Raw genomic sequence first — 24,048 nt, forward strand, 5'->3', positions numbered from 1 at the left:
TATTCTGCACTATATTATCTCTGAAATTGATTTGGGTTTTGGAGAATGCTAAAACATGACTCAGAGGTATAGGCATAATTCCCGAAAGTCTGGAATTGCTCAGTATGAGTATCTGTATGTTTGGTTTATTTTTTCACGCATTTCTGAAAAAAAAATTGAGTTAAATATGCTCCGTGAAGTATAAGTGTTAAATGCTTTCTTTATCCTTATAGTTTTTTCTATACTTCTCAGTCTATTTTGCGTTTTTCATTAATTATATTGGCTCTCCTTTTAATTTAATTTAATTTGCTATCACATCGTTCTCCGTTCTTTGTTATTCTCTCGCATATTACGATTTACGAATTTCTTTGGTTACATTTGTTTCCTTGGTGTAATTTTTTTCAGTAGGAATTTTCTATTTAGTCTTCCTTTCATTCATTATGCTTTAATGTTATTCTTGTTCTGTCTTCCTCGGTATTTTTTATTTGTTTTCCTTTTATCAGTCTCTTCCCCCCCCCCCCCCTTCCAGTGGTTCGATTTCAGAATTCGCAGTATTAATTATACCCTTCCCCAGGGGGTATGAACACGATCCTTTCGTGTACGAGACAAATTGGCGCGTTAAATTTTGTGTTTATGAAGGTACGAGGCAGATGCGCATTGTCTTGACAGTCATCTCTTTTCCACAGCGCAGTTAAATGAGACGAAGTCATAAACGGAGACAGTTCGTGGTCAATTTACATTCTAATACTCCTCGTCTGTTTCAAGTGAATAATGACACATGTCAATAATGGTCAATCAGCTGCAACTCTGCCAGTCATGCAGAGAAAATGGAATGGACAGACAGTCCGCGGTACTTATCACGATTTCTGCATATGCAGTAAAAGCCAAGGGGCGGGGTCTTTTGCTTCCATATTTAATTATGCTACCGACAATTTTGCGAAATTGTTTGAGTTCTGTCGCTTATTAAAAGAAGCAGAAAATTCGAGGAACAATTTACGAGGCTTACTTTTGTTTCGGTCTATTTGGTCAGACTAGCAAGAATTGTAAAGTGGTAGACTTAATTACATAATTTAATGATAATTCCCACTAGTACGTATTTCGACTATATTAAATTTTCCCGATATAACTTCAAAATGACGTACCGTCTCCATGTTTATTATTGTATACAGCGTGCCCCGCCCATCCCGTAAGTCTTGATTTAACAGTCCCGAGTTTGTTAGGCTGAGACCTCTTGGTATCTCTTCTTTTTTTGCGTTCGCCTGGCACAGAATCTCCGTTAGAACTGTGTATTTTCTTCATTACTTTAGCAGTTTAATACAAATTTCTTTTAGTGTGTGTTGACAGAAATTATAAATAGTTAGCTTAGTTCCACGACAGGGTGCTTGCATATGATAAATATATCCTGAATCGGTTCTCCCAAGAAAAAAGAGACGAAGTTTTCACACCCGGAAGAAACAAGTACCTGCTTTAGAGTTGTGTTTGCAAGTGACGGACGTTTATGTTAGTTACGGCTTCAGAGTTGCAAAGAATGCATTTGGAAACATTGTACGCTTTTTCTTTCACGTAAGGTTCTGATTGCTGCTATTGTAGACCCGGAATCATTGCTGTCTTTGAATGTCTGTCCAATAGTACCTCATCCTGCCCAAGTAGTAGAAACCTGATGTGTGGTTTTCCTCTTTCTAGCTCATGTGGATAACGAGATGTACCTCTCCCGGTCCCTCGAGAGGCTGGGGGGTAATGCGCTGAGCAAAGACCAGGAACCGGATATTGGAGCAGCTTTTCTTAAATTTGCTGTCGTCACCAAAGAGCTCTCGGCACTTATGAAGACTTTGGTACGTATATCCTTCATACTCCCAGAGCTTTGTAACATATAGCCTACTACAAGATAACTAATGAAAAATACCCCTATTATTTATTTGTGATTGTTTGCTGGTTAGAGCCGCGTTTGTATGTACCCGACGTTTCGGCGCACATTACAGTAGCCATCTTCAGGGCGAAAGTTTTGGCATTGTGAATATCGTAGTGAATGAAGACGGCCGTCTTCTGGGTTATATATATAACGTTTACCGACGTTTCATTGGTGCTTGCTGCCTCCATCGTCATGGCACTTGTCGCCCTGTTTGTAACTGTACATTCGCATTTAATTCACAATTACTGCAAGAGGATTGATTGTCTTACTGCGCGCATTCTGAACAAGAAAATGTTTGTGTTATGGGCGTTAACAGTTCAAGGAGAATGTGACGAAGAACGAAACAAAAAGTAAACGATGTGCGAACAAGTGAAATTCGCCAGCTGTGTACACAGTGTGATGCAAGACGAAGCGTGGACATGGCAAAACAGAAAGAGGCGGAAATACTTGTCTGTAACACAAAACCTTTTTATAACGGAAGCCAACTACCCTCATACATGTTCTCGTTTCAGACAGGGTTTTATCAAACATGGTTCGTACCTGGGGTACGTCTGAAGACAAGTTGATGTTCTGTGTGTAAACTACACTGTCACTGAACAGTACATTTTCCCCCCTTTCTTTAGTTGGTGGATAAGTAAGCTTGTTCGGATGTTGTAGGAAGCCCTCCTGGAGAAACTGACGAAAACTGAGCAGTCAGTCACAGCCTGTCAGTCGGGATAGACATTATTTCCAGGGCTACCCGAGTTAGGATCCGCAGCGCTGCCTGTCGGTGTAGACGCTAGACTGAGTAATGTCGACTGTGGCCTTCTGAGTTAACACCGTGTAGCCTTGTTACCTATGTTTCTGTGGAACGTTGGTAAACACCTACAAGATTACGTGGCGTCACAACTCGAAAGGCCACAATCGATATTTCCACCCCTGCCATTAGAACCTCAAATGCCATGTAGAAGTTTGTCTTGGAAATCTGATAAATTGCAAACAAGAGGGAGAAAGCTCGGCTTTATATCTTTGTTGTAGACAAAAAAAATTTGTCGATAATATGGAGTTCTGTAAGGTAACAGATTGTGAAAGAATGGAGCATCTAATTCAGCAGCTACGTAAGCCTGATGTGTGGAAAAATTAAAGTTGTGCGACCAGACTTGCGAAAGCTACGAAATTACGGTATTTCCAGTTTCCGATGCTATTGTCCTTAAATCTTACGAATCATTTTCTCCGCGTTATATAAAATGTTTGGTAAGTCATGAAATATCCAACAGTCTTTTGTCTCAGTGTTTTGATTCGTTTCTGTGAGAATATGTGGATTAACTTTTACAAATTTACAGTATCTTAACAGGCATTTAGAATTGCCCACGTAGACCAGTTAAGTGAAATCGTGTCCAGATCCTTTATCTGTAATCAGCGCCATAACCCAAATGATCACTTGACATGTACGTATTACGACGACAATACAGCCCTAAAATCGTTTGTTTGTTTCCATGAAGAACATAAAACACAGGCATATATGATCAAACAATTCGTATGTGTCTCTGTCAGATTCATACGTGTTCAGTAATGATTGTGGTGTGTGTGTTTGTTTGTATGTAAGCATGTGTTATCATTAGTCATCTCGTTACTACATATTCTGTGACTCAGAAGTTCCATGAAATGTTTTCATCTATACAGCCCATAGGATGTACGTAGGTAAGTTGTAACTTGTCCATTAATATTGTCAAGAACCTTTTTACACATACGGTGGACATGCATTCTTCGTGGGCATAAAATACCTTCATTAATTTAATATGCAGAATTAATTAACAGATTCTGTCGAGGCATTATGTAATTAGTGAGGCAGTGATTATAATTTGTTGTGGAATGACAGTGGCAATGCTGTCTAAACATGCATTAGTTAATCGCTGTTTGTTATAATCTATAAACATTACTCTCTTGCACAAACAATTTCGTCCTCAGTTGTTTTCCGTATCTCAGAGTAAGCAAATGCATTCTCTGGAAGTGTCGTGTATTTATCACGTATGATTTCTGTATCAAACTTCATTTTTCCGGGGTTTTTTTTCCAATGGACCGTTCCTGTGAATTATTTGTATACTGATGGCTGTGTATTATTAGGATATTTGAAGTGGCAATAGTTACCTACTTCAAAGTGTCGGAAGTTGGTTTTATTCTGATTCAGCCATTATTTGTGACAGTCTGTTATGAGGGCGGTTTTAATTTGACCCGGAATTTTCGTTATTTCTTCATTCGTTACAGACCCGACCTAAAAATTCTGTGATGTAAGGATATCACAAGTTTGTACCTGTATAAGGAGAGTGCCTCGAGAAAACTATCAAATATGAACCAGGTATGATCAGTTATTCAAGGTCAGATTTTAACCGCCTGCGTACATTCCTGTAACAACCCTCAGACACTGTAAGTTCTACCTTCAAGAAAAATCAGCACGTACTTCTGAAACGTCCGTAATTTTTACTACTTTTTGACACTGGTACCCAGAAGACTCAGTAATGAACTTTGACTTCACTGCTTTCATTTCACCTTTACTGCGTTCAATTCTGAAGCCCCCCCCCCCCCCCCAGACGTGAGACATTGGATGTTTGACAGTTTTAATTAGGGTCAAGATTGCTTTTGTATGACTTCTTGAAAATGGTAATTACATCAGAAACTTTTTGGTTTGTAAACCGTGGCAAATGGCATTTGCTTTTATTTCTTAAGCACTGTTTATTTATATCTACTTGTGTGTTTTGGCTTGTGTCTAACGGTAGTGTGTACGTGCGTGTTAGTGAGAATAAGTATCATGCGACTTTGCACACTAATCTGCATACAACCTTGAGAACTGGATTCACTTACATTTGTAGTGGGAATATAACAAACAATACCCGTATTACGTATTTATCTTGTAAATCCCGCACTATTAAAAACATTCCAGATTACCTCTGCCATGTTTTTTACTCTGATTAGGTAAATTCTGTCTGTATCTAAATGACCATTTATATACAGATGTTCACACCAACATTCCATATCCTTGTCGAAATATTTTTTTCAATCTCATTTGCATCTCCTCACACTTCGACCATTTGTTTGTGGTTTATTTAGCAACGTCGAATGATACCAAGAAGGAATAAGGAATGGAAAGGATTTTGAAGGAATCAGTCGTAGCATAATGCAAGGTATTATCCCAGCATTTGCCTGGTGGACAAAGGAAAGGCATGGCGAACTAGAAAGTACGCAAGATTAAAAAAACATACGTATCGGTGGGCTGTGGATTGATAACCCCTGGTTTATATGCATCTCTGTATTGTTGATGGAACAGTTTTCACTCTTGATTTCAACAGGACCTTTTCCTCAGAAGCTAGTTTTGCAGCAAGAGATTGTATTGTCTTTCTCAAACTTGGCCAATTAGCATTTGCTCTCATTTGTCTTTGTGTTGTGACTTACACTAAAAAAGGGTTTGAGGTTATGTTAGGACATGTTATTAATCCCAACCTGAATAGTTGCAGATATGAATAACAGCAACCACCATGCAATTAGATTTGTGTCTTTGCAAGGATCTTGGTTTGACTGTTCTGTCCACACAGGATTTTGCATAGAAGAAATTTAAGATTTTCTCCACTGACTTCGTGCTTTTACAAACAGTTGTATACTGTAGGAGTGGGGAGTTAGGTTGTTGTATGGAGCTGTTGTTTCCTTTTGGCAAGACGGGTATTTTAAAGTGAATGCTGGCCAGAAAAGCTCGTTAGAAGAATTCTGCAATTTAAACATTCTTAAATGTGGTCATTGAGGGAAAGGTACTTCATGGCAAGAATTTACGTGGTAAGAAATTCACACTTGTTTTAAACTCTGGTTGTGAATTCATTCTGAGTTGTAGCTCGTAAGATTTGTGAATTTCTGATACGATCTGGATACATAAAAATTGTAATACATAATCAGTTGTAATTAAGCCAAGACAAGTAACCAGCTTCCTCACACTGCCATATTTGTGTGTTTTTATTGTCAGATATCTTTCCCTTTTGTTGGAGTGGGGTGTTAACTCTATAAGGAAGTTATAAATGCTTTGTTTACACTTATCACATAACTGGCTCTTAGTGTAATATCTTAACTCATATCACAGGTAAGTTGGATGCCTGTGGCTGTATTTTCATTAGCATGGCGTTCTTTCCACAAAGCGTATTTATGGGTTAGTTTTATTATCAGATTTAACAGCAGTTGTTTTCCTAAACATTATTGATTGACTGATTTTTTTACAGGCTGCATGTTTTCTATAACTTAAGAACCAAATTCCTGAATGTTACTTAGATTGTGTTTGCGCATCAAGGGTAGAATCTTTATTATTCGACCTAAGGTTATTTGATATTGTTTTATCCGACGTGCCGTGCTGGAACGATCAATTTTATCAAGTCAACATTTCTTCTTCTTTATTACGCCGTCTCCTTTACAGGAGTTTGGCGACATTATGAACAGAATCCTTCCATCCCTTCTCGGACTGGGACCTGTTCATGTATGTTTTTAGGCAGGTGATACAGAAGTGCCTTCTTCTGTGTGTATGGAGTTATGGAGTAATTGTTGGGATGCCACGGAGAAACCGGGGCAGCCCCGGAGGAAAACTCCGTGTTGACTAGACCACGGCCTTGCCCAACACGTTATAAATTCGGGCACCGCCGGGAATCGAACCCGGGACCCCAGGATTACAAGGCCAGCGTACTAACCGCTAAGTCAACATTTAGCGGAATAAATCACACTCCCCCCATGCACCTACTACTACACGCTGGGTTGATCGGATTTCTGTGTAAATGCTACAACATAGAAGCATGCATAACCTTTTCTTTACGTGTTTCCTATTTCAGATGCAGAACATAAACAACATTGTGATGTTTCCATTAGAGAATCTCCTCAAAGGTGACCTAAGGGGTGTTAAAGGTGACTTGAAAAGGCCATTTGACAAAGCATGGAAAGATTATGAAGCCAAGTATGCAAAGATAGAGAAAGAAAAGAAGCAGCAAGCAAAGGAAGCAGGATTAATTCGAACTGAGGTTACGTCTGCAGAGATTGCTGATGAAATGGAGAAGGAGAGAAGAGTTTTCCAACTGCAGATGTGCGAGGTACAGTACTTGGGTCTAGTCCCGCTACCGTATGACAACCCTTGGAAGCCAACACGTATTTAAATAATATTTAGGATCTCAGTCTATTACAAATGTCAACTGCCAAACACTATTGAAGGAAATAATTGCCGTTTTTTACGAGAATCATAGGAAAAACACAAATTCACTCTGTAGGTAAAATGGGTAAACAGTTCATTTGTTGAAATGTTCTTACTTAATGGTAACATTTAATTTAAGATTGAAATCTAGTTCCTGCATTCATAAGTATAGTCGGCGCAGTAGTTTTTGGCCGGTGGAATTTTCAAGGGGAAGGCTAGGAGCGAGTCATTTGTGCGATAGTATAATGCTGACTGCACCGAGGAGCTTATCGGACTGAACGCCCAAACAAAAGAAATTCACTGACCGTGCCACCTCAGGTACACAGAGTAGGCCTGCCCGCCAGCTCCGCTAGCTTCTCCACCGGCCAAAAACTATATATTATAGGGAGTTTCAGTAGGTGCATCATTGTTTTGAAGTGTGAACGCTAATGTTTTAAATAGTTTTCTTGTAAATTCTTTGGATGTTTGTTTGTTACCATAGTTTGTGTGCAGGTATTTTGGAGGTATTCTTCCCTTTGTCCAAAGCTGTGATCTCCTCTGAGTGCAAACGATTGTGTGGGACTTACCTTCCTACCACTTGCTGAATTCTGTGTAATGTACATCTTGTATCTGCCATATATGGTTGGGAATAGCATTGCAAAATCAATAAAGTGTCACCCCATGACTATCTCTCCCTAAAACTCCCCTCCCTATACACTTCATAGTGTGTACCGTCACATGTGCATCGACTCTTCCCTTCTCATGTCAGGCAGGAGACCTCCAGTTATAGAAATAACATAAGTTAATCATTTATTTATGCAGTAACTGTAAGTTGTGGGACGAACTTCTTTCCTTGAAATGTTTTAATCCGTCTGGCAAGCCTACGAAGAGCTATAGACCCATTTCTGTGCATAATTTCAAACAGCTTTCAACTTGCTTCACATTACCTCTGAGTTATGCCGCACCATCGTAATTTTCGTATGAAAAACGGTTTCTTAAAATATTTGTAGGTACAATTATAATTCTATACAACGCTTTACAGGCATAAATCAGCTTGTTCATTGATCATCGCCTTTAAATGAAAGGCTGGATACAGATTTCTTGTCATTGTCAGTTATTTTACATTTTACAAAAGAATTACCTAAACCATTTAAAGCCGCTGTCAATTATTTTTACCACATGCTTTAACAGTCGGCATCAATGCTTTTTATCTGATGTGTCTTTGTGTTTTTTGTATGATTCTCTGAATAAACAGTGGTTATTTAGATTTGTCTTCTGGGTTGTTGCGCTGTGTAGTCTGGTCGATGTTTACCAACGTTTCAGAGGTCATACTGCCTCTGTCATCAGGGCGATTCTTAGTATGAAGATTTCTGTCTTCAGGGTTGTTGCGCTGTGTAGTATGGTCGATGTTTACCGACATTTCATCGCCCTGATGATGGAGGCAGTATGACCTCTGAAACGTTGGTAAACATCGACCAGACTACAAAGCACAACAACCTAGAAGACAGAAATATTTATACTCACCGCTGTGAAAACCTCACATCTTACACAGTGGTTATTTACTCAAAGAGCATTAGCCAGTTGGTCTTAGTAATGGAGAAGTAACGAAATCTTTAAATGTTACTTAGATGAGCTTTGGCTTCAGAGGGTTAACAAAGTTTTGTTCTTCTGGAGCTTTATTACTACACAAAATTCAGGGCTCTCCATTAATTTGTGCTCCTGTTGATCCCACGTGTCCAGTTTCCATTATTATTATTGGTAAGAAATAAAAGAAATACGAAAGTAAGATGGCCTCTTAAAACTATAAGTTTTTTCAGGAGTTATTAAGGAGAGATGAACATGATGGTATCATAAGCCTGTTTTCGTTATAAAGTAAGCAGTGTGCTAGAAAATGTCACATTTTATGAATATTTTTAATCATCTGAGTAGATTTGCAAAACATTAAAATTGCTTGAATGAAGCCACGTCGTAATACAAGTGGTTAAAGTTTGCTTCCGGAAGATGTATTGCTGATTTAAAGCTCTTGGCAGTTAGTGAGGGATATGTGACGGGCAAAGTGGTACTTGAGCAGGGTTTTCTCCAAGTTATTTGATTTTTCCTGTCAGCCATTTTTCTGCCAGTACTCCATACTTATCTCTTCCCTTGGTTCCCATTTTGGATGTCTTTTCTGGCCCAGTTATTGGCTGAAGTTGATTTTAAAACTGTTATAAAACCATTTGGGGTCCGCAGTGGCCGCGCGGTCTGAGGCGAGTGCCTTGTGCCGCTTGGTTCTCTGGGACCGTGGGTTCGAATCCCACTGAAGCCATGGATGTTTGTCCGCGTTGTTCTGTGTTGTGCTGTCCTGTGTACAGGTAGAGGACTTGCGACGGGCCGATCCCTCATCCAAGGAGTCCTACCGAATGTCTATAGATCAAGCCAATGAAAAGTTGGGACCCGCAGTGCTCAGGCACTTGAAGAACGGGTCGTTCCCAGTATCCCAGTAGAAAACCATTTTTAAAGAATGGGTCATTTACTGTTCAGTGACTATACAGTTAAACTGTTGTGAGAAATATAAAATAAATATTCTGGAACTTGTTTTTCATTTGTTCTTATTTAAATTGATTCATGGAGATTGTTTATGTTTTTTTTTCAGTACCTGATCAAAGTAAATGAAATTAAAACTAAGAAGGGCATTGAACTGCTTCAACACCTCGTTGAGTATTACCACGCACAAACTAAGTAAGTAAAAAAGTGGCTGTGTGGTAAAATAAGTCTTTCTGAAGAGTATCTTAATTGCATAATAAATTAACGTTCTATGAAACATGAAGCTAGACTGATTACCTCTCATTTTATCTGTTCTGATAAGGAAGGCCGTTGAGCTAACAGACATGATTTTTTCTCTCCTTTCACATCTTATTGATTGTGAGAACCTTATTACAAAAGACCAATGCGTTGGGCAGCTTCAGTATCAAGGGTCTCGGGTTTGAGGCTGGTCTGATTCGAAATGGATTTTTCGACATATGTGCATTTGTATTTTTGTTACTACTGTCAAAGGTGAAATGTAGCAGCAGTTAGGAGTACTGTCTCGTGGTTTGGAACCCACATTAATGTTCTGTTTGTTATGTTGCATAACGTGTAAGATTTAAGTAATTATCAGCCAAGAATTAAATTGAACGATCTACAAGCTTTCAAATCTTGCGTGGCGCAAAAAGATAATTCCTGTGTTCCCATTGGCTAGTGCAGGAGATACAGAAACAGGGAAATGCCCTTCTGGCAATGAACGTGTCGAACATAATTTTGCGGCTGGAAGATCATCACAAGATCCTTACCAGGGTATGATGTTTTTATTCTGAATTGCTTACATATGTAAAGTGGAAATCAGTCTGAAACAGAAAATTGTTCAGGTAAGTTGAGTTTCCTAAAAGCAGATTTTACCATAGTGTGAAATTCGTTGTTGTTTGTTTGTTTGTGGCATTAAAGTCTATAATTATGAATTTTGTGACCGTTGTGTACATGTGACTTTGACATACATACTGGACCATTTCACAAATAGTTCTGCACTAATCAAATTCCTGAAAACCTAATTATGGCATAGATAGCTAGCCCCTGGTATGATTCAGTGCCCTTCACACTGTCATGTACAACCATTATATTGAATTGTGTATAATTTGTGTTCTTTGTCACTTTATAAGCTACTTCCAAGATGGCCTGAAGACGATAGAGCATTTTGGCAGTTACGTCGCAGATCTTTCTATTAAACTGCAGAATATCAGGCAGAAACAAGATGAGGAAAGGCGAAGATTAACAGAACTCAGGACTCTCTTGCGGAATGCACCCGGACTTGACAAGGAGGTCAGTAAATAAGGACACGTAAGAGGTTTTTATGTCAATATATGGCTCTGGTTTTTAATAGTGGAATGCAACAATACATTTGACTGATCTTTTTTGTTACAAATCAAAAGCATTTACAAATTCGAATTCTTTTATAAAGAAAACTGATCTTTGATACAGTTTACATAAATTGCTGTTATTATTTTTGTAAAAGGTTTGAAAAGTGTTACTCTTCCTTTCCATAAAAATTAGCAGTGGAGCCAGGAGCTAAACGTTTGTTCTAAAAGATCAGGACACTGACCTCTGTGAACAGGGGACAGAAGAACTCATTCTCCATTATGATTAATATCTGTCTTCAGGAGTACTATGCTTTTTTTTCTTATCCAGTACACACCATTCAGCATGGTGTGCATTGGTGGTTAGCAGGATGTGCATTGGTGGTTAGCAGGATTCACGACCCATCAGTACATGGGTTCGATCGGGACCGCGACCGCGACATTTAACGCTCCTGCTGTGACCTCCTTTTTTGCGAGATGATGATGAAAGTGGGGTAATTGTTGGGATGCCACGGAGGAACCGGGGAAACCCCGGAGGAAAACTCCGTGATGCCTGGACCACGGCCTTGCCCAACACAAGCTGTAAATCTGAGCACCGCCCAGCGTTCTAACCGCTAGACCACCGTGGCGGTTGTACTATGCTTAATAATGGTTTACAAGTCATGGAATGGCATGGTGTTACCCGTATCAGAGATTTAGTGCAGTGGTCCCCACGCGTTGTTACGGAAAGATAATGAAGGCCGTTCAACCATGAACATTATAAAATCAAAGCACAGATCTCGACTTACTGATGCCCATCTTGACGATTGCGAGCAGCAACGTCATCCTACGCTTCCAACTTTGAAAAACTGGCCGATGAAATGCAGTGCCAAACATCACACTAACTTCCCACTTGAGTAATAATAATTGTACTTATAAAAGTACGTATTTTTGATTGCGTGGTTTCTTGTATCATTAAACGTCATGTTGTTTTGTGTATTATTTGGTGTCCATATCTTCTTTGTCTAGAGAAAAGAAAATTTGGCTTTGTTAATTGGTTGGTGCCTGCCACGATCTCATAAACTCTCAAATGTGCCCATAGGCACAAAAAGGTTGGGGACCACTGATTTAGTGTATTCAAGGTACGTGCCTTGGATTCCTTGTGACTGCTCCTCGTAATTTGTTTCTTACTGCTTTCTTTTTAATACTGCAAGGAGATACATGCAGTTATTGATCTGTTATCAGTAAGGGCAGGGCTAGACAACATTATATGAACAGTTATCGCATTGTGCAAATGAATCTGAAGACTTGTAACCTACAGAGATTTTTTTCAGAGCACATAAATAATGGCTTGTGATGTGACATTTTGATATACGTAGGTTATACTAATGCTTTGACATTTGAAGTATTATGACAGTGTCCTTTAACATTGATGTAGAAGGCAAAATATCAGATTGTTAATGTTTCAGAGTCTGAACAGTGAGATCACATTTATCATTGAAATATCATCCCAACATTATTAGAACAGACATGACAAAAAGGTTATTTCAATGTGATATTATGTATTTTTTTAATATGATAAAACTTCAAGAAGAATTATGTTCTGTAAATTGATGACTTTTGTTACTCGTAGCAGTGTTGAAGCTGGACTGACTTTTTAAACTGCATAATTTTTGTATTTATTTTTTTGCATATGCTTGTTACAAGGTCTTTGAAGTAAATTATATGTGCCATAGAGAAATTTGAATGTTGTGAGTTTAGGTCAGTCTACAGAAGTAAGAATGTAGAACTTATTTCTTTTGAAATTATAAACAACTGTAAGCATTAGAGTGACTGAAATGTAACTAAACAAACTGAACAGCATCAGGGCCTTGATGATGGAGGCAGCAATGTCCTCTGAAACGTTGGTGATCTTCTACCAGACTGTATGGCTCTACAACCCAGAAGATGGCCATCTTTGATAAAAACCAGTCCACCAGCTCTCAACTTATGAGATGAATAATATTCCTTTTGTTTGTCTTGTAACTACAAACCACAACGGAGTAAGTGTATTGGGCATGAAAATTTTGCTTCATTTTCCTCAACCAGTTGTGTTCAAACTACGTGCTGGGTGATTGGGGTTCAATTCTTGGCAGGTAATGATTTTTCCCTTTGTCACATCTAGACCAGAACTGGAACCCATCGAGCATCTTATCCAGTGTGTAGTGGTGCAGTTACCTCAGGGGTAAGCGGCTAGGGCATGAAGATCCGCTGGTGCCGAGGTTAAGAAAGTTTATCTTTACTCCCCGTATGACTGCACGTTATTTTGCTCAGTAGAGCACTGGGAACAATTTTGTGTTTTTCTCTATGAATGCATCGCGTCACCTGATGCGTGAATGTAATATTCTTGCAGGCCACCTCCTTGAACACGAGTGGGACTTCTGGGGGAGCAGAGAAGGGTACAGGATACTCACTACATCAGTTGCAAGGTGATAAGCAACATGGCGTTACTCGTACTGGCCATCTTCTGAAGAAATCTGAAGGGAAGATGAGGAGAGTCTGGCAGAAACGGAGGTGTCGGGTCCAAGCCGAGGGCTTTCTGGATATCTGCCATGCAGATGAGACCAAACCTCCAACTCGTGTCAACCTCCTCACATGTCAGATCAAACTTGTTCCTGATGACAAGAGATGTTTTGATCTCATATCCTGTGAGTTTGACTTTCTTTAATACCTATGTAGTTTTCTTTGTCTGCCTTGTTGAGAACCACAGGAAGCAAGAAACATGAACAGATATAACTTGTAAATTTTTTCTGACTAGTTGTTTGGTAAATGATTGATCAGATCTTTTGCATTCGTCAGATACTAGAGAAAAAATGGGAGTTCGGTGGGACCGTACATCAGTTATTTATAGATTTCAAAAAAGCCTATGACTCTGTGAAGAGAAAAGTGTTATATAATATTCTTATTGAATTTGGTATACCAAAGAAGCTAGTGAGTCTAATAAAAATGTGCTTAAATGAAACCTGTAGCAAAATTCGAGTAGGTAAATATGTATCTGAGACATTCTTCATCAAGAACGGTCTAAAACAAGGAGATGCTTTGTCTCCCTTGCTCTTTAACTTTGCACTAGAATATGCTATCAGGAAGGTCCAAGATAGGCAGGAGGGTTTGAAATTGAATGGGACACATCAGCTATTGGCATATGCTGATGATGTTAATTTATTGGGGGATGATATGAATACAATAAAGAGAAATGCAGAAGTTTTACTAGAGGCTAGTAGACAAGTGGGGCTAGAAGTAAATTCAGAAAAAACTAAGTACATGTTAGTATCTCGTCATCAGAAGACAGGCGGGCAAAATTATCCTAGGGTGGCTAATAAATCCTTTGAAAGGGTTACAAAGTTTAAATATTTGGGAACAACAATAACAAATCAAAATGATACTTGTGAGGAAGTTAGGAGGAGACTAAATTCCGGAAATGCTTGCTACTTCTCAGTCCAAAATATTTTGTCTTCCCGTCTGATTTCTAAGAACCTGAAAATTAAAGTATACAAAATAATAATCTTGCCTGTTGTTTTGTATGGGTGCGAAACATGGTCTCTCACTCAGAGGGAGGAACACAGATTGCAGGTGTTTGAGAATCGGGTGTTGAGGAGGATATTTGGGCCTAAGAGGGAAGACGATGGGGCGTGGAGAAAACTGCACAATGATGAGCTTAAAAATCTGTACTGCTCCCCCAGTATTGTGAGGGTGATTAAGTCGAGAAGAATGAGATGGGCGGGACATGTAGCGCGCATGGATGGGACAAGAGGTGTGCACCAGGTACTGGTTGGGAAACCTGAAGGGAAGAGACCGCTGGGGAGACCTAGACGTAGATGGGAGGATAATCTCAGGCGGGATCTATGGGAGATAGGAGTTGAAGGAAACTGGATTTTGTTGGCCCAGGACAGGGTCCAGTGGAGGGCTTTGGTTAATTTGGTGATGAACCTTTGGGTTCGGTAAGCCATTTAGTTAGTTAGTTAGTTGTTTGGTACACTGCTAGTATGGCAAGCATTGTCCCTTATCTCGTGTGTATACATTCATACCTCGGAGATATTGCCGGTTCGGTTCCAGACCACCGCAATAAAGCGAGTCTCGCAAATGTTTTGGTTTCCCAGTGCATACAAAAGTTATGTTTAGACTATACTATAGTCTGTTAAGTGTGTAATAGCATTATGTCTGGAAAAACAATGCGAGAACATTGCGAGAATTACCAAAATGTGACACAGAGACACGAAGTGAGCACATGCTGTTGGAAAAATGGCGCTGATAGACTTGCCCGACGCAGGGTTGCCACAAACCTTCAATTTGTAAAAAAAAAAGCAATATCTGTGAAGCACAATCAAGCGAAGCGCACTAAAACGAGGTATGCCTGTATATTATACATATTGTTTGAGGAGTTGTCTGTGCTCCTGTATGTATATTGCTTGGTTATCCTTATACAGATTTGATTTTGTGTTAGTGGCAGAGATTTGGATCAGTTACAAATACTGAATATAAAACTTTTATGTGCATTGATATCTTGGTTAGCCTACAGATTTACTTTTCAAAGAGTTCTGGGTTTAATCCTGGCTGCTCTTGTAAATATTGAAAATAAAAACAATATTCATTACTATTACTTATCCTTCATTAATAATGTCAAAAATTACTATAGTAAAAGGGGTGTCTGTCAATCAAATGGCAATGATGGATGAGGGTAACTCTCAAAAAGTCATGAATTACATTGAACAATGTTTGGAGAAGCATACTCTTTTCCCTTTTAAAAAAATAATTTCCTGAATGGAAAAGACATTTGTCAAATTATTGTTATTGGAAAAATTATTTTAAATTGTATCCTAGGGAAAAAGTTTGTAAAGGGGGTGTTAATATATTGAAGAGAGATACCTAACCCTTACGTATGAACATTGTATTGAGATGTAGCATCAATTTGAGGTGAAATTTGTGTTTGCAGACAACAGAACATACCATTTTCAAGCAGAAGATGAAGCCGACCAGCGAGCATGGATGTCAGTGCTGGTGAATTGCAAGGAGGGAGCACTTATGAGAGCGTTTGATGATAGTGGAAAGTCTGGTGGTGGTAAACTAAATCCTAGTCTCCTTGAACTCCAGCAGGCTATTATACGCTATGTACAGAAATTACCTGGTAATGACAGATGCTGTGATTGCAATTCACAGAATGGTGAGAAGTATATGATGTACTTTCTTCTAATATTGTGTATGGTATAAGTCTAGCCATGAGCCGGGATAGCTCAGTCAGTATAGTGACAAGCTATGGGCTGGACGACCGGGGTTCGATCCCCGACGGGGGCAGAGGATTAGCCTCTGCGTCCAGACCGGCTCGGCTCTGGGGCCCACCCAGCCTCCTCTACAATGGATACCGGGGTCCTTTCCCGGGGGTAAAGCCGGCCAGGGCGTGATGCCGACCACTAACCCCCATATAGTGCTGAGGTCAAGGAAGAGAGGAGCTATACATCCACTCACCCCAAATGCCTACATGGCGTATAGTGAGACAAACTTTACTTTACTTTATAAGTCTAGCCAATCTTAGAGTAATACCGTCAAAAATTCAGAACTAATCTACGCACGTGAAAGATTTAACACGTGAGTTTTCAGGAATGTCCTGGGACCATTTATTGCCATTTACATTTTTACTTTGCACAGTAACCAGCTTGACATTGAAGATGGCTGTCGTCTTGGTTGTTGCATGATGTAGTCTGGTAGAAGTTTGACATTTCAGAGATCTTGCTTCCTCCATCATCAGGGCAATGAGTCATCACCCTGATGATGGAGGCACAACAGGATACCAAAATATTACACTTTTTGTATTTAATCTTCTTTGTCTTTGGTGTTCCTGAACCATCGTATTTTACCATGCCCTATGCCTTTTTTTAATCTGTGGATTATAGGAGATATGAGAAAATTGTATCTGAAGACCTGAAGTAAGATACCACCGGGAGAGACATTTGTACCTAAAGAAAGACAATATAAAAACTGATTTACATAAATATGGTATCTGATTGTGGACTAGATTAAACTAGCTCAGTGTAAGATCCAGTATCAGGCTTTGGTGAACATGGCAGGGAATGTTTGGTTTACATAAAAAGGTGGATAGTTTGTTAATCAGCTGTGTGTCTATTAGCTTCTCATAAGCTGTGTTTCATGAATTTAGCTTGTCCTAATTTTAGTTGTAGCTCCATCTGTGTCTTTTATATTAAACAGTGCACAGCTACAAATGATAAGATGCTTTTTTTATAATGCTACTACACAGATTACTTTAGTAAATTATGCAAAAATAATTTTAAAGCAAAACAAATATTCACAGATATCAGACAATTTAGATTTCTGTCTTCTGGGTTGTTGCGCTATGTAGTATGGTCGATGTTAACCAACGTTTCAGAGGTCATACTCCCTCCGTCATCAGGGCGATTGAATCGCCCTGATGACGGAGGCACACAGCGCAACAACCCAGAAGACAGAAATCTTCATACTCACTGCTGTGAAAACCTCAAATCTTACATCAGACAATTTAGTTTAATGTAAAGATTACAGAAGTGACTATATGGAAAAATGTATCTGTCTTATTTTAGATGCAACGTGGTTATCAACAAATTTTGGAATTATCGTTTGTATCGAGTGTTCAGGGATCCACCGTGACCTTGGCGTTCATATTTCTCGTATTCAGTCACTCACTCTAGACAATGTTGGTACATCACAGCTCCTGCTGGCTCGACATATGACTAACAATGCATTTAATGATATCATGGAATATATGCTTCATGTATCAAAACTTACACCTGCAGTACATGTCACAAAGCTCTCTCCAAATAGTACGATGTGAGTATGGAATTGCAATTATCAAAACATTAGCCTTATAGTGAGTACATGACCAATGTATACAGTTTATATCTTGGTTGGTTTGATGGCTGAAGTTTGTGAACAGGGTTATTAGAGATTTGAGTATTGATATGGTACAAGTTATAAGTGCATCTATAAAGTATGATTGAAGGTTTTTATTCATACATTGATGGTTTTAAAATGAGGCAATATTAAGTATTTAAGATTTATATAGCAACATACATCTTTTTATTTACATGTTCAAACTTTCGTATCTCATAAAATAGATGCCTACACTAGGCAGCCACTCTGAAGGAATACATACTCCTGTGTGAACTATGTAAAGTAACATAAATTTGTCTCTTAGCCACCATAATTATTTGAAGGGTGAAACAGCTCTTGCCTGTTGTAAAGTTTACCTTTTCTTAATTTATTTTAAATCTTTCGGGAACAGTACTCATTTCTCATGTTGCCTAACATGTCAGCTTCCAGTAGTTTTATCAGCTGTTGACAACTACCAATATTTAAATGAACTTATATATTTTAAATGTGGCATGACAGATTTATTACTTTCTCATTTTGTTATTAGGTGAGTAGTTGGGGTCAGACATATTTCATTTTTTATTTCCATATGATGGTTGAATATGTTACACAAATTAGAATACTTCTGAAAAATTGTTTCCTCTTATTGACAGGGAAGAAAGATACGAGTTTATTCGTGCAAAATATGTGGAGAAGAAATTCGCTTCTCACACTTGTTCTGATGAGCGAGACCTTCTCAGTGATCTGGAGCATGCTGTTAACAATAAGAACCTGTATCATCTGCTGCAAGTTTTTGCAGAGGGTGTTGACCTATCAGCTCCTCTGCCAACAAGTGTAAGTAGCATTTATTGCAAGGTAGGTGAATGGACGTGCATGACGACACACATCACCTACATTATTCAAATTAAAGATGTTATAATAAGTTTAACATTTAACTGGGGTGGTGAATGTAAGAAATGCTTACTGAATTTTATGAGGAAACTTTACAAACTTAAGTACTTCTGTCTGTCAGTTTATGTAACATTGATAACTACTTGTACCACCTGCTGTAACTTTCAGTAACTTGGCATGTAGCACATACTACATTTTTTTTGCAAAATAAACACAAAACCTTATCCTAAATATCATTACAAGATATATAATTATAACGTTGATATTGTATGTTTTCTTGGAGGTAGGAATGCCATTTTCAGACATTATTCACAAGAGATTTGCACTATAGAGGATTAATGAATCTGAGATAAGGAAATTTTGTTCATGTTGCAGGACATTGGAGAGACTGCTCTCCATTTGGCTGTGGTACGTGAGATGGGAAACTCATTGCATCTGGTGGACTTCCTGGTTCAGAACATGCCAACACAGGTGTTGGACAAGGCAACACTAGCTCCATCGGACAGTACTGGCTCTGGTAGCAATACAGCTCTTCACTTGTGTGCACTGCATGACAAGGCAGAGTGCATGAAACTGCTCTTGCGAAGTGGGGCCGACCCAAAGTTACGCAATGCTCTGGACAAAACGCCACTAGATATCGCCCAGGAGCGAGGACACCACACTTGTGAAGAACTGGTGAGTCGTCTGTGTTTGGTCCAGATGAAGCAGCGGCGCCTCCACCATGTATGATTCTTCAGTGTGTCTTATGAATGTTACATTGTGTTTCAGCTAAGACATGCACTGCAGAGGCAGAAGAATCATTTTGATAATGTGAATATAGACTGGAATCTGTCTCATGATGAAGGTTCAACAGACTTTTCAGATGATGAAACCATTATTGAAGACAGGGTAAGGTAATCCACTTAAATTACACTTGGGGCACAAATTAAGTAAACATTTAGAAAATGGCATTCTTTTTCAGTTAGTAAAGTGACTGACTACGAATTTGATAACTGGGACTTTGATGCTCAGCAGGGGAAGGTATTTTTTTATAACTGTGTTTGTACCAGCTCTTGTCCCATTGTAACTCCTTGTGGTACCAAAATTGGGAACATATGGAACTTCATTTTTATACCTCCACCTTATGATCTAGCAGATTCAAGATCTAACAACATTGGTCTTTAAAATTAACTTCTGTAAAACTTATAATTCATACACATTGATACATTGACAGTCTGGTAATATTTTTGTATTTCTTTTAGAGCTGCACCGTTTCTGCATTAAACTCTTCTAATTTTGCCAGACTAATTTAGTTCTGATTTGCTTCAGAATGGATCTATAACACCTGAGAAGAAGTCAAGGTCTCGTCCACCAAGCTATGCAGGAGGAGAATCTCCTGTGAATCCTAGATCTCGATCATCAACTTCAGATAGTCTGAAATCAGGTTCAAGTCCAAATAGTAACTACAGGCAAATGCCTCCTCCACCACCTCCAAAGGAAAAGAAACCTTCCACAGCAGGTAAGTTATTTGAAGCAAGCGATATAAACTGTAGTTCAAACAAATGCTACTTGTCAAAAAAATGCCTCTACTCCTGAGAATGTTAATTAAAACCAACTTAATGTTGCCTATAAGTGACAGCTGTTTAATGGGGGAAACAAAACAAGAATATAATGATGGGTAATTTGCTAGAATGTCTATTTTCATTTCATATAATTTTATACAGTACTGTTGTCTTTTTAGAAAAATACAGAGATAATATAATTTGTCTCTTTATGGTGTAGTTCAGATGTTCCTGTTGATTAACTTTGTATATAACAGAGTTTGTTTTTTTGTGTAGCATAGTAGATCTCTTGTTAATCAACTCTGTTAATAAAAGATTTGTGTCTGCAGTAAATATACATGAAGGATGGAGTGTCACAAAAATGCAATATATGAAATTACTCATCACCATGATGATGGAAGCAATAAGCTTCTCTGTAATGTTGGTCAGTATCTAACAGACTACATAGTGCAAAATCCCAGAAAACAGCTGTCTTTATCTGACGTCACTTACAGCGGGAGTGTGCATTATTTGCCCAGCGGGTGATTTTTTATTTCTAGGCTCTGGTAGCATAAAGAAGCGAGCAGCACCCCTTCCTCCAGGATCATATAACATGTATGGCACTCTACCAAACAGCCATAGTAGAACACCATCGGATCCAATTGTGCCCAACAGTCACATGGGCTACCACACTCTTAACCACCATAAGCGTTCACCATCAAGTGACTCGAGTGCTGTGAGTTCGGGTATTGTGCGGACAGGGACTGCAGCTTCTGTACATTTACGTAAGTCTGCTGCAATGAGATTGCAGAGCCTAAAAGTATATGAACATACATGTGATTCTATTTTTTGAGACTTTAACTGAGCATTCTAATGTGTGTATGTTTGTGCATAATCATTTATATTTAAAATGTCTAGTTAATTATGAGTGATATTTAGCCTTTTGAGGTCCTAATTTTGTACCAGAGGACACCCCAGTAAGTGTGAGTTATTGATTTATTTATGTATTTATTTACTTATTTTGTTGTTGATTTATTTATTTATTTTGAATTTCAATACTGGTGGACAGTTGTGTTAAACATTACCATGTTTTGCGGAGTCTCATTATGTGCATAAATTATTATTTTTCTCCCTATTATATACAATCAGGAAATTATATATGTTCTGTAAAGCAGTGGTATAGGAATGAATCCTGTTTATGAATGGGTAACTGACATGAAGTAAGAACAGTTTTAACAGTCTTGTATTTTATATTGCAGCTCCTGGCGCGAAGCTAGTCATACCTGCCGGAGAGCCACCATCCCTTAAGACAACTTCAACAGCATTTGATAAATCATGTAGTGGTAGTATATCAGGATCTGGAAGCATACAGCGACCACGTGGTCCTCCTCCTCCAACCCCCAGCCCAATGCAAGGTGTTCGTCTCTCAAACGGTCGCTCAACGGAGAGTATATCTTCCATGTCATCTGATGTGGAGTCTACAAGTAGTCTACATAATCCTGTTCCACCTCCAAGAAAGGTAAGGATCTAGTGTGTTAATGGATGTAATTATGCCATTTACTAGATTCAGTTACTGGTTACACTTGGAAGGTTTAGCAAAGACATGAAATGGCAGGCTTTAATGTTAATGGTTTGAACCTTTGGTTTCTGAGACCAGAGACTTGGCTGGATTGTTTGACTTATCTTTCTTCTCCTTGTCCATCCTGTGGTGCATTCTTGTTTCTTAAATAATTACTAAAAGATTACTAATATAAGAGTATTGTCAGGTTGGTATGTAACAGACAGAAAAGTAATCATAATTAACTTGTGTAATGAGATTTGTAGAAAAGAAAGTTGTAGTGTTTACCACAAACTATTTAGTCATTAAAAGGAAACACAAAACAAAGTTTCTAGTTGTAAAATAAGCTGTAGTAAAATATATTGGGAGCCGGGGCAGCTCAGTCAGTAGTGACTGACTATGGACTGGATGTCCGGGGTTTGATCGCCGCCAAGGGCAGAGGATTTTTCCTCTAAGTTCTGTGTCCAGACCAGCTCTGGGGCCTACCCAACCTACTGTCTAGTTGGTTACTTTGTATATATAAGAGCTTTATTTCTTTTTAAGTAAAATATATTGCTAACAAAAGTTTGTGGATTACTGGTTGGTGGTGAAAAAAGAGTCTAGTAGATAGCACACAAGTTTTATTATTCAGAAGGTTTCATCCAAGCAACTGACACGTTTACTGTAAATAAAAATCATTACCTATTAGTATTATGAAACCTAATAACCTAAAGATGAGAGTAAAGTCAGTTTCTGAAATGTTGTGTATATTAAATGTAAATTGAAGTATAAATATTGTCCAACATAATTGCAGAATAATGAATAAATTCTATCAGACTCCTTTAGAGAATGAAAATAAATTGGACCCAGTAGTGTCATAGGACAAAATATAGTAATCAGAAAAGATACAGTTTGTGTTATTGATGCATGATAATTTGTGGGTTTTGAATCTTTTAGTGCTTTCATCATGCTGCTTTGTAATTACACATTTACAGACAGAAGTCATGTGTGTCTGTATATGTATGTTTGCTTATAGCTTGAGAATGGATAACTGATTTGCACCAAACTTGGCATGCCCATTCCTTTAGACTAGAAAGATATTTTAAAAAGGTCAGAACTCTGGAGAAAATATTCGGAGTTAAGAGTCTATGTGAGGAGAGTTCCTGTAGCTCAGAAAGACAGAAGAATGTTCCCAAGACCAAAGCTGTTTCCAAGAGGAGATTACAGAAATGAAGGCCAAAACCCTGAAAACCTACCCTGTTCTTGAGTCCTGTGGAGATGGCTTTTGTAGCTTGGAAAGAAAGCATGATAAAAGAATAGCATAAGAAGCAAAATTGGTTGTTTTGACAAGGATGTTACAGGAACTAAGGTCACAAACCCGAAAACCGTCTTTGGTTTGAGTCTGTGTCAAGATGGTGGATTTGGGAATGATGATGTTCAGTAATATGTTTTGATTGCAGAGGCTTGTGATACACATAGTAACACTAGGAATTCTTCTGGTATTTTCAAATAACTAAAACATGGGTAGGTGAATACATGAATTTATTTTCTTAATTCATATAAGTTAATTTGTTCTATGTTTTTCCTGATTTATTTAATTCAGTTTCTTTCGTGTTCTTCTGTTTACCACTCTTACACTTATATTGAAGTGAACCATTTTTTAACTGTTTTACCATTATTGCTTCATATCACCCACTGCATGTTACCAAAACTTATAATACAAATTTATTTGAACATGTAATTCTTCATAACCATAAAAGAATATTAACTTGTAACTTCATTTTAACAGTATTGTTATCTCTTGTTTAGAGTTTTCCTTCCTCTTCTGAGCTGGAGTTTGAGCCCAGCATTAGTGTACAACCTGTAATGCAGATTTTAAGCTTTTTTCCTATAGTAGATGCCCTCCACCCTTACTGATACTTCACTGTTCTTCACGTATCTTGTGTATAAAATCCTTTCATCCAGTTCTCTCTCTCCATCTCTGGTCATGTTGCTATCAGACTATAATAATTTTTATATAACAAAAGTGATTTATATCGACTACATGGTATAATTTAGCATTTATTAAAAAACTGCATATGTCAGTGCTGTTGCACTGGTTTGTAGTCTTTTCATGTGTAATCACTGAGTGCTGCCATATAAATTATATCAGTCTGAATGTATATCCGTAAGACTGTCATAGTAAATAAGGAATTTTATTATTTCAGTGCTGTAATTGGTAATCACTAAAATTAGTATTGTGATGGACACATGGGTAGTTTGTGATGCGGTCCTACTATCTGTTGAAAATAAGAGTGTTTTATATCCAT

The 24,048-nt window shown here is 38.3% G+C and overlaps 1 protein-coding gene across 7 annotated transcripts in view; it reads left to right on the top strand.

The window, feature by feature from the left end:
• Positions 1-24,048, top strand: part of Asap (ArfGAP domain of ASAP) — a 180,350-nt gene that overhangs the window by 139,503 nt on the left and 16,799 nt on the right. For all 7 annotated transcript variants that reach the window (XM_022075557.2, XM_022075556.2, XM_022075551.2 and 4 more), the window contains 13 exons: positions 1,663-1,811; positions 6,721-6,975; positions 9,685-9,770; positions 10,724-10,883; positions 13,290-13,584; positions 15,867-16,094; positions 17,503-17,749; positions 18,445-18,625; positions 19,058-19,357; positions 19,451-19,570; positions 19,991-20,180; positions 20,763-20,987; positions 21,462-21,721. In XM_022075557.2, coding sequence (XP_021931249.1) covers positions 1,663-1,811; positions 6,721-6,975; positions 9,685-9,770; positions 10,724-10,883; positions 13,290-13,584; positions 15,867-16,094; positions 17,503-17,749; positions 18,445-18,625; positions 19,058-19,357; positions 19,451-19,570; positions 19,991-20,180; positions 20,763-20,987; positions 21,462-21,721 — 2,696 coding nt within the window. The remainder of the gene's footprint in view (positions 1-1,662; positions 1,812-6,720; positions 6,976-9,684; positions 9,771-10,723; positions 10,884-13,289; positions 13,585-15,866; positions 16,095-17,502; positions 17,750-18,444; positions 18,626-19,057; positions 19,358-19,450; positions 19,571-19,990; positions 20,181-20,762; positions 20,988-21,461; positions 21,722-24,048) is intronic.

The sequence above is a fragment of the Zootermopsis nevadensis genome, unplaced genomic scaffold, assembly GCF_977971745.1.
Source record: "Zootermopsis nevadensis isolate Lab colony 2312 unplaced genomic scaffold, Znev_1.0 Znev_ptg000020l, whole genome shotgun sequence".
NCBI classification, from domain to species: domain Eukaryota; kingdom Metazoa; phylum Arthropoda; class Insecta; order Blattodea; family Termopsidae; genus Zootermopsis; species Zootermopsis nevadensis.